This window comes from Gossypium hirsutum, chromosome A04 (assembly GCF_007990345.1).
Source record: "Gossypium hirsutum isolate 1008001.06 chromosome A04, Gossypium_hirsutum_v2.1, whole genome shotgun sequence".
Lineage (NCBI taxonomy): Eukaryota > Viridiplantae > Streptophyta > Magnoliopsida > Malvales > Malvaceae > Gossypium > Gossypium hirsutum.
In genome coordinates this window covers 86,600,816-86,615,671 of record NC_053427.1, presented here as the reverse complement: position 1 = coordinate 86,615,671, position 14,856 = coordinate 86,600,816, and the positions used below count along the sequence as shown (strand labels likewise).

Here is a 14,856-nt window from a genome sequence, read left to right as displayed (position 1 = left end):
TTTGACTTTTATAGGGGGTCAAAACGCACCGTTTTGGACCCCCGGTTTAAATAGATAAAACGACGTCGTTTTGAACGCGGGTCGGGTCGACCCGACCCGCACCAGGGAGGATCCGCGTGTTTTTCTTTGGAAGGGCTAATTGCACTTTTAGCCCTTCCGCTTTTTCGGGAGTTTACAATCAAGCTTTTCTTTATTTTTAATCTGGCTCCATGGTTTCGCCCCGAATTCATTCTGGTCCCCCATGCTGCGCAGCGTTTTAATACTTGGGTTTATTGCGCTTTTGACCCTCCAAGTTGCACGCGCGTTACAATTAAGTCCCTTTTCTTTGTTTTCATTTTAAATTTGCCCCACAACTTTGTTTTTAATTCAATTTTAGTCCTTTTTTCGTTTATTCTTATATCTTTATTAAATATCCTTGTTATTTTTATATTATTAGTATTATTAGTATTACTATTATTATTATTATGTATTAGTATATATTTTTATTATGTACGCGTATACATATATATATATTTTCATATTTAATATTTTTATTTCATTTTTATTCTAATATTTTATTATATTTTATATATACATGTACATATTCTTTATTTATTTTAAGTATATATTTTTTATATTTCATATTTTCTACAGGCATATATATACTTATATATTTACATATTTTAATTCATATACTTATAAATGTATGTACATACTTACGTTATTTTATTTTTATAATATACATATTTATATTTTTTTTGTCTTTATGAAATATATATACATACATGCGCATGTTATTTATATATATGTAATTATGTTTTCATGTTTTATAATTCTTATACATACACATATATATATACGTATAGACATACATATTTTCATTATATATATACCTACATAGTTCTTTTTTGTATTTTAAATCTTTTAAAATTCATACATACATTTTTAAAACTTTTATAATTTTATTCATTTCTTTATTATTATTATTGTTTTACTTTATGTTTATTTATTTATTTATGTGTCCATTATTATTTTTTTAAAAAATGTTTTAGTTTTTTTATTTTGTTTATTTACTTGTTATTGTATATAATTGATTTTTTATATATTTATTTTGTTATCTTCGCTCGTATTATTTTTACTCGCATTATCGTAATTGTTATTCCGTCACATCAATTTTTACCCGAATTCGTAAAAAAGGAAAATTTTTCTAAATGAGGCAATATTTCGCGTTTGGAAAATCGAGAAAACGTGCCCTAACGTGCTGGGTTTCGATTTCTCGTTCGACTAAATAGCCAAATATCCTCTTAAAGCTTCAAAGTATGGTTTCATTAAACTATAAGGTGATCTTGATTTCGATGGTTTAGAGTATCGTGTCCTAACGTGCTGGATGTGATATTCCTTCGGAACAAGAGAATCTTATATTTCAATTCACGTTATCAGAGTTTCTTTTAAGGATCGTACTTTTAAAAACTCTTCAAATTTTTAATTTTCGACACTAAGACACTAATTAATCAACTAGGTACCAATTTTGGGCGTATCGAGGGTGCTAATCCTTCCTCGTGCGTAACCGACTCCCGAACTCATTTTTCTGAATTTCGTAGACCAAAATCGTTGTTTTAATAAAATTAAATCATTTATTAAAAACAACCACTTTTTGAGGTGACCCGATCACACCTCATCAAAAAAAGGATTGGTGGCGACTCCCGTTTTCATTCTTTTTTCAAAATCCAAGTCGACCCCGTTTTCCGTCCAAAAAATGGTGTCAACAGTGTTGTTATAATATTTAATTTCACTGTTACAACTATTTTTATACTAATCGTAAGTAAACATACCGTCCATCTAAACCTACCCTTAATCTCTCCTAAAATGAAAAAATTATAATTTTTGCTCTAAAAATGTATATATTTTTTGAATTACAATAACAGGGTAAAGCTCGAACAACCAACACGACTAGCACGACTCAAACCCAGATCACACAACCTATAGATCATTTATTTATCTGTATATATATAGATAGATGAATGCATAATCTAGCATGCCTATTTGTGAACGTGAAATAAAAAAATCACCCTCGACCCCATGTACAAATAAAAGCGGTTAAAGGCCTGTTGTATTTACTTCTCCTGATGGTTGGTCGAGTAACAAAAATATTGTATTTTCCGATATATCTTTATGGATTGGATTAGTTTTTCTAATGGATATCCTTAATTCTCTTATTTCTTGAATCTATTCATTTTGGATCTAAAAATGACCCCTCTACGAATTTTTCAGATTTTGAGACATATTCAATAATATAGAAGTATAAGTTGCCAAAATGAAAAAAAAAATAGAGGGTGAACACCCTTAATTAATAAAATTTTAATTTTTTATATAATTTTAATTCCGATCCCTAAAAAATAAATTTCTAGCTTCGCCCCTATTTAGATACTTGACTTTTCATGATCAAATCAAGTCAAAATCCAGATTAATCCGATCTAATTTTTCGAATTCAAAGAAAAAAATTGACTAATTTGCAAAAACATATATGGTCTTGAATCTTGTAAACTATTGTAAGAGCAAATTTTCACTGATAAATACATGAATCCGTAAGATTAAAGGATTCCCCAAGTTTATTTCCTTTGAATGTGAAAGAGCATATGAATCCACCATAGAACTTGGTTTTCACCATTGTGCCCAAAATGTAAGTTCTTGATTTCACCATGAAAGTCAGGTTCAAAGGCACTGAAATCCGGTTCAGGTGCGGTCTAGTGTCCACAAGAACCGGTATCCCACCATACAATGGAACTTGATGCCCTGCCACAATTGTCTTCACTATCCGCTCACTCTTTCTTGGTTGAGTGAACTCCTCCATCTATTTTAATTCACCAATGGCAAGCTTGTTAGATATTAAACAATACATAACTCTAAACCCTAAATCCTAAACCGTTTTAATCTTTCTGCTTTAATTTCTCATTGTTAGGTATCGCTAAATTTATAACATTATTAGTAATACTAGTAACGTTTTAGATAAAACGGGATGAATCTCAAAACTATACATTAACTTTGTTTTAATGTACGATTTTGTATATGAAATTTTGATTGGATCCAGTTCTCACAAATTATTAACATAATTATTGATATATTATCATTTAGTGTTTATATATTACATATACAAATAATTATATTTATCTAATATAAAAATGTATATGGGCAATCAAAGTTAAAGTTTCATGTATATATTTAAACCACAATCAAAGTTTTATGTATCAAGTTGCACATTGAATAAAAAATTATGTCTAATTTTGAAATTTATCCTAATTAAAATCATCAGGCCTTAGCCTCTCAAAATGGTAAAATTGCACTTTCCAAAAATTTATAGTTCAATTATAATCCCTGCTTAGTATTATAAATTATAAAACTTTAAGTTAGTTTAATCATTAAATTATATTTTGACCTATTTAAAAATTTATAATTCAATTCTATTCGTAACACCATTATCTGTTAACAGCTAATATTATTAAAGTATTTACCACAATAGTTAAAATTGTTATCAATTTGAACCTATCAATAAATATTATAAAAGAAAAAGAGACCAACTATGGCAAGTTAGAGGGAAAATACCAAATTTCAATATAATTGAGGGGCTAAAACCACAATTAAGCCCAAGTCTTACCCTTTCAGCAGTTTAACCTGAATTAAGCTTTTTAACCCTCCATTTTTTACTGCTATTTGATATTTTATACCATAAACAAGGGATTATAGAAACAGTTTTTACTTTTCCAGAAGCAAGTTTGAGCTGGAAATGGTGAAGCTCTAAAGGGGTAGAGGTGATGTGGAAGGCGTAGGAAACAGCTAGATTTCTGTATGAAATCGTGACCGTCGAATTAAGTGAAAGCATATCTGTTGGCACCCCTGATTCATCATTTCCTGCCTGAGAATACAAGTTCTCAAACACTATGCGCTGCCAATAGCCACTAAATATAGTTTAGAGAATAGATCCGAAAATGAACTTGGACAAAAAAATTTAATTTATTTAAATTACGATTCATAGTTGAGTTTCAACATTCAAAACTTGAAAATGTTTAGAAGTACTATTTATGGTTGTCTAAGCATTTAAAGTAACTCTCATAATTTAATTACCTATTCTTATTTATACCTGCCTAAGGATCAAATTGGTTATTTGTATAAATCTAAAATGGACTATTTGTCGATGGAGTCTTAATTCGATTAGCATGAATTATGGGTAGTTCTAGACATTTATATCAAAAATAATAGATATGATCAGACCAATTATTTACAAATATGATCAAATTTTAAATAAAATTTTGAGTTTCACATTTCGAATTGAACCACACAATTACACATAATGTTAATGTTATACATGAACTCAACGCAACCTAACTCGGTAAAAAAGCCTAAGACAATTCGATAATTAAGTTTCAAGTTGCCTCCCATAGAAGAAAAAATTATTGTTTTCAATACAAAGTTTTCAAAAACCGTAATCAAACTAATCAATCACCAGTTTTCGATTGGTTATTTTCAATAGAATAAATTATTAATAAAATTTAAAAACATTTAAAAATAAAAAAATAAAATTCATGGTGTAATCCAGTTTCGACCAAAACCTTAATAAAAGAAAATTAAAAAAGAACATACCTTAACGAAGATTTCAGGCTCATATCTCTTGCTAGCATCCCACCTAATCAAAACCACCACAGCAAACACCACAAGCAACACTAAAACGAGGCAAAAAACATAAAGAAGCCTCATATTATTACTATTGCTGCGGCCATCATCGTCCTCCTCGTCATTATCATCGTCACCATGACCAATCTGTTCGTGCTTCCAACCCGAAAGAGTCCTCGGGATGTTACCGGAAACCGAGAACATCGATGTGGATGACTCCCTAGAATGGTTAAAGGAAGAGCATTGGTGGTAATGATAATTATTGTAAGTTTGTGATGCCATAGGGCTTGAACCATATGAAATTTTTTCAACGTCAGGGTTGGAAGGGCTTTGAACATAGTAAAATGGTCTTCTCGACGGTGACTTTGTTGCCCATGACACATCAATGCTCGTTCCATCTGAATCACTCTCTGCATGCATCTTTTTCTTGGTTTTATTTTTCTCTATGATCTTAAATATGTAGATTATATATATATTGAAATCAAAGTTTACAATTATGGGATTATTTAGTTAGTCTACAATTATGGGATTATTTAGTTAGTCATGATCTTTTAATTAATGTTATCTTGTTTGATAATTTTTTTCCTCTTTAAAAGTTATCTAAAAACATATTATCCAGAATAATTTTTTTAAAAAAATATTATCCAGAAAAAAATTATTAATTAAAAAAATCATAAATTTTTTTAACAAATCTCATTATAGGTTCTGATATCTGTTCTTAAATATGAGGATATGTTTGAGTGCACTTGAACCTACGTCATTCTACATTAACAATAATGTTCATGCCAATCAAACTAAAACTCAATCGGAAAAAAAACCTTGATTCTTACTTTGTACAATTTAACTAATGAGGCCTTATTTTAGTTTATTATTTTCTAGGAATAATATTTAATGCCTCGCTGACTTGTAAATAAATACTAAGCATTTTATTTAAATATAATTAAACTTTAATGGTACTTGTTATAAATAAATATTAATAATTTCCCCTTTAAGATATTGGGTTAAGGGTTTAGGATGTTAAAAGATTTATTTATAATTAATTATTATTTAATTATGTTTAAATAAAGTTATTAATATTTGTTTATAGGTCCTTCACTATTTTTTTTTGTTTTATTTGATGATAATATGTCATGTTATTATTCATTGATGGTGTATGTAACTTATGCACCTACAATACATCAAATGTTCTCCCTTTTTTGATCTACTTGGTTGATTTTGTTTATGTACCTTGTTTATCGTTCAAGTTTTACTAGATGATGATATATGTAGCGACGAAGCTAGAAATTTTTTTGGTGGTCGAAATTATGTTATATGTTTTTATAAGAGTTAAAATATAATTTCATCATTACATTAGATTATAGCTTTATAGCTTTTAGAAGGACAAAATTAAAATTTTATTATTTTAAGATAGATAAATTGTAATTTTACTATATGAATTTTTAATTTTATACTTTTCTATTTTAAGAGGGCATTTGACCGGAATTCATGATATATGTATGTATAAATCTATGAGATGGAATCTAGTTTTTTTTTTCTTAAACTCTAATTAATTTTATCTTGACTAATTCTGTTTTGAATTTTTTTTTTTGAGAAACACAGAACAGTTTAAAAATTTATCTAATATTGGTATTTAAATTTTTATGGATTATAGATATTAGATCATGTGACGATGTGGATGAAAGAAAAAAATATGAAATAAAACTATTATTACACCTTGGAATAATGATTAAAAGCTTGGGTGAATTATCCAAAAAAGTTGATTTTTAATCATAATTATTTGTTAATTTTTACGAAATTTATTAGATTAGGCTGATTTTGTAAAAACTGGATGCATTTTCAGTGAATTAAATGTGCTTTTAGCTTTGGCTAGTTGGTTAAATAATGTTAACGTTTTTGTTAGATGGTTATATAGTTGTAATTATATTCTTGAGTCTCAAGTTTGATTCTTTTATTACTCATATTTGTATTTTTTATTTCATGTTGCTTTAAATTTTTATTTTAATTAATATTTTTAACATATTAGCTCATTTCGTTAAATGATTAGATAATTATGATTATGAATTTGAGGTTTCATTATTTTTATAAACATATTAATGTATTTTTTTATCTCATATTGTTTCAAGTTTTTTTAATTAATGTTTTGATGATATTTTTTAATAATTATTTGATTTTATAGATAAAATATTTTTAAAAAAACATTAATTAAAAATAAAAATAATTAAAAAATATCATCAAAACATTAATTATAAATACAAAAAACTTTCCAAGATTATCATTAAACTCCAATAAAAAATTTAAGTCTATTCGAAGGATCCTGTACTTAAGAACAAATGAAAATGCTTTGGATGTCGAACTTTATACTTGTTTCCATAAAAATATGGACGATTATATTAAACTCCAAGATTGTCATATCATGGCCACAACAATAGTTGAAAAAGGGAAGCCTGAATTGGCAACTGAAATTATTAACCAAAGTATGTTCAATTTTTCCAAGATTTCCTTGGAAGAGTCCATATGATCATATCCCCTGTACACATGTCCAAATATACTTCAACATGGGTACTTCAAGATTGAACACACGAGTATTTCCAGAAAAAAAAAAAGAATCCGAGCAAAGTATAAATTTATGATTGAATTCCCAAAAGATCAGTATGATAGCTGCTTCAGTTGGATAGTATATACGAAGAACAACAATAGGTAGATAATCAGCCATATACAACCCAATGATGAAGCAGAAGTACGACACGTACTACACTAGGCTGATTCTCCGATAACCATAGGTAGACAATCAGCCATATACAACCCGATCATATAGGCTAGGCTGAATCTCCGATGTTTATTTGTGCCTATAGCATTCACCAAACCAGCTTTTAAGATGCTGTTACAAATATGACTTAATTGAACGAAAATAGGGTAAAAGTACCATAGAGGCCCCTATACTAAAATGTCCAATTGCATTTTGCCTCCTCTACTCGAAAAATGAACAAATTACTCTCTATACATTAGATCAAAGAACAAACTAGTCTTTCTTCTTAAAATCCCATCCATTTTTTCTGTTAAAAACTGGTCTCCGTACATTAGCATGGCCACGAGTTACTGCCTAGTTATTTCGTCAATCAAGTCAGTTTTTAACAGTACAAATTGATGAAATTTGTAACATAAAGGGCCAATTTGCTCTTCGATCTAACGTACAATGATTAATTTGCCCATTTTTTAGTCGAGGGGTAAAATGCAATATAACTCCTAGTTCAGGGGCTCCATGACTTTTACCAAGAAAATTGCAGTAAATAGCACAAATTTATTGCAGGAATACTACTTACAAGAAGTAAATATAAAATGGCAGGATCATGGACAGAGCGCTTAATGCAATTGTCCAAATCGCAACTACAAATCAACATAAACAATTCTAAACCGTTAGAATGTACTGGGAGACATATGAAAGAGATCTGCATTCGATTTAGACTTCTCTTTGGCATTTTCAGTAAGATAACATTAGATGCATAGCATTTCAAGACATAGTTTGAAGCTAGCATGCCTATACCATTAAGCATATGTTTTCCTCCACTATCAACCATAGAAACGGTATCTCACATAAAAAACACGACTCAAAAAGCTTTCCAGGGAGTTTCACCAGTTTTTTACGTGACTCTACTTAAGGATTCTGATGCTTAAAGATCTTCATGGCTATTGCAACAGTATACAGAACTATATATAAATAAAAACTCGACCCAAAGTTCAACACTGCAAAACAAAAATACTTACATCCGATGCTGTTGTGGATGAAATCCAATGAGGTGGTGGCCAGAATAGCTGGGAAAATTGAGGAAACTTTGTTAATGGTCCTATAGAACCGCTTTCCAAATCGAATACACCTATATCACAATGCTCCGACGCTCCATCTTCTTCCCCGAGTGAATAGAAGAAATTATCCACATAGATTATGCAATTCCCTCTACACACGGATAAATCTTCTATTGAAGCAGAAAAGGTGCAACCATCACCTAAAAATAACACGCGATTGTCCAAATCCTTAGCTTCAACCCACTGCTTACCAACATCATCCAACTTAAAAACCTTAAACTTAACCGTCCTCTCGTTCATATACAAAGCAAGGTTTTCAAAATACTCCTCGACGAGCCCGAAACCGGCCGAAGAAGAAGATGAACCGGGCTCAGATTCAATACTCAAATACATATCAACCAACAATAACTCACCGTTTGAATCAACCAAAAACTTCTTATCACCACCAAAAACAGGCATAGCAATCAAATTTGTCTCGAAATCCAATCCCACAACCACAGTCCTACCAGTATTATCAACAGCATAAAAATTCCCTTTATATAATATCACATCGTCAAAAGGAGATGGCATGTCTTGAATTATAGCCCATTTCTTAACACTAGATTTAAACATTGCTAATTTCCCAGAAACATGAATTGTAAGTATAATGAAATCATTAACATTATCTTCTAAACAAGACAGGACAACTTTTTCCATGTACAAGTTGCCCACACTGTGATGAGTTAAATAATGAAGCACATATTCTTCACCCAATTCAAGAACCCTAAAATCCAACAAATTTAAAGGTTTGGGGAAATTATCAGGGAGAGAATCGAAACGAGACCTTGAGAGAGGGTTCAAAAGCTGGACTCTGCCGTTCATCGGATCTTCTTCGATTTTGATTACCCACGAGGAGGGGCTCCAAGCGTTTGTTTGGGTACTAGTTGTGGGTGATCCGAGGAGGAATACGGAGCGCTTTGAGAGGGAGAATTGGGAGGAAATAGGGAGAAGCGGGAAACGGGGAGCGAAGCGGTTGCGGCAGCGGTTGGGGGCAGTAACGGCGGAGCGCCAGGTGGAGCAAACGGAACGGAAACGGATGACGTCATAGTGGGTTCCTAGGCGTTTGGAGATAAGTTCTAGTAGTTCCTTGGGGAGTTGGGTCCAATCTGCCATAGTAGATTTTCCCGAGAAACTGATGGAATATTAGCAGGAACACTGTAGAAATAGCCTTATGTACCATGGTAGAAGTAGAAAGGGTCGTAATCAGATGGGCTTTTGGGTTGGGCCAAATTTACTTTTTAATTGGTTAAAATGTGATATTAGTCCTTGCACTTTACAGAATATGAGATTTAGTCCCTCTACTTTAAAAGTTAAAAATTCAATCCTACTACTTTTTTTCCAATTTAAAAAATATGAGTCCAATTATTATCGTTGTTGGTAATTTATGTTAGAAGTTTTCAATTTAATATGTTTATTTTTTTGTCAATCATATACCACATCATATTAGGGTAGCATAATATGCCCAGTTGACAAATTTTGACAAAAAATACTAACAATGTTAATGATTAGATTGTGAATTTTAAATTATAAAAGTAGGAAGACTTAATTTGTTAAATTTTCAAATACAAGACTGAATCTAACTTCACATTGTAACCTTTTAAATTCAGAAAGTTGTCCTTTTTGTTAAAAACATGATTTTGGTCAAATTCCACCTATTAGTCCCTATAATATATGTAACTTGTAAATTTAGCCTTTTTACTCTAATTTGATCATTTTAAGTCCTTTTACTTTTTGAATTTTAAAATTTTAGTTGTTAAATTTCGACATTTCCAAAATTCTATACGACAAACATATTATCGCATGTCTAATGTTATATCAAATACCATATGAATCATGATTAGAATTTCAAAATAAGAAAGGTATAATGATTAAAATGATCAAATTGGAGAATTGAGACTAAATCCAAAACTTACGTATAGTACAAAACTAATAGCAGAATTTGACATAATGAATTTAACTATTATAGTTTGCAATTCGATCTGAAGTTCAAACTTCAAAAAAGATGTACTAAAATTGACCAAATTAAAGTAGGGTAAGCTACACAATTAGTCACTAAACTATGGTTAACTTTTCATTTTGGTCACTTAACTAAAAAAAGTTACAATTCGGTCACTGAACTATTTGAAAGTTTTCATAAGTTACTGAGCTATTCAAAAGTTTTTATTTAAGTCAATAGGCTGTTAAGTTTTTTTTTTTAAGTTCTGCCAGCGAGCTTCAAGCAATGATTTAACGATCGATATGGTGGATCAATACCCATTGACGAGTAGTAAAACATATCTTAGATCTAAGTCGATTTGACAGCCAACGTCGGAGATCAGAGAAAAAAATTGTTTGAATTTTGGTTCTCATATTCATGATGTCCAAAAGTTGTTTCATGAAAAAGACTAAACTGTAGAAGAGAAGAGGAAAGAGAGTTTTCGATTGGTGTAGGCAATGCAAACATAAAAAGTCATATATCATCAATTTTAATAGCTCGGTGACTTAAATAAAAACTTTTGAATAATTTAGTAACCAAATTGTAAGTTATTTTAATTAAGTGATCAAAACGAAAACTTAATCATAATTTAATGAAATTTAGGCTTTCTCTCACATGTTAGCAATTACTTTATGCTCTATTTATTCTCATTTTCTTTTTAAGTTACTTAAATCTATCTTTAAATCATGATATTAGACTATATATTTTGTGAAAACTTTAGATTTATTCTGTGTACTTTAATTTAATAAATTTTAGGATATCGAAATTGTGATATCCCGAATTAGGGCCTAAAAAGAATAGTGCTTTCGAAACCACAATTCTGAAGTAGAAAAATTTATTCCGATTAATTTTTATAATTTATTGAGTGATTAGATGCATGTGTTAGAATTTCGATAGAAAATTTCATGAATTGCATGTCTAATTTGCCTATTAGGACTTAATTGCAAAAGTTGATAAATATGAGTTTTAGATGTTAAAGGATTTAATTGAAGAGAATAATTGAAGTAGAGGTCCTTAAATGGTAATTATACCATTAGGTTTTCATGGACAAAAGTGGACATACATAAGTAGAAATAACCAAAGTTTTTAATGAAGGGTATTTTAGTCATTTGGTAATTAAAAGATTAAAAAAAGGAAAAAGATGGCAAAATATGTCCATCTTCTTCATTAGGATGAAATTTCAAGGGTTCTCCATAGCTAGGGTTTGTTTCAAGCTTCCAAGCTCCATAGTAAGTGATTCTAAGCCCCGTTTTTAATGTTCTTTGCGTTTTTGGAATCCCGGTAACTTGATTTAGCTTATTCTAACAATAATTTAACCTAAGGTTTATATTTAGAAAAATACCCATAGGTGAAATGCGTTTGTTTTGATGTTTTATGGTAGAATATGAAGCTTTAAATTGTGTTAAACCACTTTGCTAAATGATTTTACCTAAAAACGAGTAAAATGACATAATCGGTAAAAATACCTAATGTTTATAACTACATGTTAAAGTGAGAATTTGATGTTGCCATAGAAGGGAAAAATGATCAGCATGTCATAAAACATAGTAATTTTGGAAAAAAAAAATTAATTTTTGAGCTTTGGGGCAAAAGTGTAAATATGGAAAAATTTAGGGTCAAAATTGTAACTTTGCAAAATTTAGATTTAAGGACTATTTTGATAAATTTGAGTATTAAATAAGCTAAATGTGTTATTTTAGACCAAGAAAGACGTGGAATCGACCTTAATCGGGGAAAGGAAAAGATTATGGACTAAATTGCAAAATTTCTTTATTTTGTACCGAGGTAAGTTCAGGTGTAAATGTAGTAACATAATTTTCATTTTAAGTAATTTAATGTTATTTATATGATATGATGATTAATATCATGAAATATTATGCTTTGTGGTTATTATTGAGTAATATGCAAATTATGTGTGCTACTTGTTAAATATGATTTGCTACCGAATATCGGTTTCGATATTCCGTTGAAGACGACAAATATGTGTGATCGAGGAAAAAGCCCGTTTGAACCTTGGGAATAGATTAGAATACAAGTGACATGTCACTAAGATATTTGAGTTTCAAGCTCGTTGAGTTGAGTCCGAGTTCGTGAGATGTAACTAGGCATCCGAACTCGTTGAGTTGAGTCCGAGTTCACTTATGGGCGGGTTACATGGTAGCTTGGCTACATAATTTTCGCAGGCTATTGAGTTTGTCTAGCTACGGGTATGACACTTATGTGCATGAAATCCGTGTAGTCGAATCATATTCCGATGTGTTCAACGGGTAATTCTTAAATGGATAAGGTGAGTACCTAAAACGAAGGTGACATGTTGGTAAGTGTGGTGAATGAGAAATTTGTACAGAGATGTACTTAACCTTCGGGTTGAGACTTCAATATAACAATAATATGGTAGGATCATAAATGAGAAATATGATATGAATGCTTTGGTGGTTTTATGCAAATGTGGATTTCGTATTATTGCATGGTTATGTTACTTGCTATTTACATGTGAACTTACTAAACAATTATGCTTACTTCCTCCTCTCTATTATTTGTAGTTTTGTCAAGCTGGCTAGGAGATCGGGAATAGTCGAAGGCGCGCTCACACTATCAACAAACTATTTCGGTATAATGACTTATATATTTTGGGAATATGGCATGTATAACATTATAATCATTTTGTGTATATAATCTTATGATATGGCTCATGGATGGTATGGAAAATTTTGAGAATGATTAGCTATTGGAGTGGCTAATCAAGATTATATTTGATAACACGTATGCTTTATGTGCTAACTAATCTATGGAAATCCATAAAATAGTGAAATTGGCTATAAAATAGAATCACACAGCAACAGTTACGTGAGTTTGAAAAATAACTAAAAATAGTATATATAGAATTAGATGATGAATAAAATATGTAATTGAATCTTAATGAACCTATTTTCATGTGGAAGAAACAAAATAGGTAAAAGAGTTGTATTTTATGAGATATTTACGTTTTGGTGAAATAGGGTCAGAGAAATTTCTGGATCCCCTATTCTGACTTTATAAATTAACCATAAATTGTGTACAAATAATTAGGACTCACAATTTATATGTATAGATTTCTTATTGAGTCTATTTTTAATAGAAACAAACAAGAACATCATTTGAACTCTGTATGAAGAGATAATTAATTTTTAGTAAAGAAGGGTCAGAACTGTCAGACAGCAGAACAGGGGTGACTTTAAAGAATAAACTATACTTATTGGCTAAACCAAAAATCCTGAAAATTTTATGGTAAGAAGATATGTGAGTCTAGTTTCAGGAAAAATTAGTGTATCATAATTTGAAGTTTTTTATCTCAATAAAAAAATAATTTAGTGACTATGACTCAAGTAGACAACTTTGAATGAACTATAAATAATAGTTGAATTATAGAGAATGTTGAAATGTATTAAATTGATAATTAAATTTATTTATTTAGATCCAGAAAATTAAAATACGAAGCTAGATCGAGGAAAAGAAAAAGTTCAGGATTAGTAGATTTGTGTATACGAACAAGTATCGAGGTAAGTTCGTGTAACTTGAATTATATTATTAAATGCTTGAAATGTATGTTATTGATGTGAATATGATTTTAATGTTCATTGTATGAAAATTGATGAAACATTGATATATTTGATAAAAAGGGGAAGAAATCCCGGTTGAATGAAAGGAAATTTCGATGGATCTCTGAAAAGGAATTGATGGTAAAAAGGATCTAGCCCGAATGGGTGATCCTATTCTGATATAGCCCTCCCGAAGAATATGTGGAAAATGGATTTAGCCCGGACGGGTAATCCGAATTACGGTCTGAATTTAGCCTGGGCTGGTAATTCAGATCCAAGCTCATTAGAGTAATTGTCGTTGTAGGTGATTTAGCCTGGACTAGTAATCCCAACAATACTCTATAAGTTTATATTACAGGGGATTTAGCCTGGACTGGTAATCCCGTTGTAAAGATGAGGTTCGTGGGAGTGTGCTCTCTGAAATGGAAATGTGTGCACATGAATATGAATTGACGGACCCGGAAATGTACACTAAAAGTGTACCTCTGAAAATCCATCAAAATTTCGAGAAATTCAACGAGATAAATATGGAAAAATAACAAGCGAATGGAAATCATGGTATCGATGAGCTCATCAATCATGATATATATTATTGACACATGGAAATTATTGTACTAACTTGAATGTTGAGTTTGTGCATGTTAGGGTAATAAGCATTGAATGGATATTTGAATGTTTATTGTATTGTATTGAAAATATTAGGTAAGTATAATTCTTGTTACATGAGCTTACTAAGCACAAAGTGCTTACCGTATTTCCTTTTTCCCTATTTTGTAGTGTTAAAAACTCGGAAGTCGGATTTGGTTGGAGACACATCAC

At 30.4% G+C, this 14,856-nt stretch overlaps 2 protein-coding genes across 4 annotated transcripts; both read right to left on the bottom strand.

Moving 5' to 3' along the window:
- Positions 1-2,480: 2,480 nt before the first annotated feature.
- LOC107949399 (uncharacterized) lies at positions 2,481-5,073 on the bottom strand. The gene is made up of 3 exons (XM_041111665.1): positions 4,615-5,073; positions 3,734-3,919; positions 2,481-2,830 (listed from the first exon to the last, which is right to left on the bottom strand). Exons 1-3 carry the CDS (start codon positions 5,062-5,064, stop codon positions 2,543-2,545), a joined length of 924 nt encoding a protein of 307 aa, XP_040967599.1. The 5' UTR covers positions 5,065-5,073; the 3' UTR covers positions 2,481-2,542.
- Positions 5,074-7,073: 2,000 nt separating this feature from the next.
- Positions 7,074-9,640, bottom strand: LOC107949123 (F-box protein SKIP23). 3 transcript variants are annotated; one of them, XM_016883847.2, is made up of 3 exons: positions 8,407-9,639; positions 7,965-8,028; positions 7,074-7,490 (listed from the first exon to the last, which is right to left on the bottom strand). In XM_016883847.2, the coding sequence occupies exons 1-2, from the start codon at positions 9,595-9,597 to the stop codon at positions 8,005-8,007; spliced, it is 1,215 nt and encodes a 404-aa protein (XP_016739336.2). In that variant the 5' UTR covers positions 9,598-9,639; the 3' UTR covers positions 7,074-7,490; positions 7,965-8,004. The 3 variants fall into 3 exon arrangements, with proteins under 3 accessions (XP_016739336.2, XP_016739335.2, XP_040967598.1); XM_016883846.2 differs by lacking the exon at positions 7,965-8,028 and having other exon boundaries at positions 8,407-9,640; XM_041111664.1 differs by lacking the exon at positions 7,074-7,490 and having other exon boundaries at positions 7,557-8,028.
- Between the last annotated feature and the right edge of the window lie 5,216 nt (positions 9,641-14,856).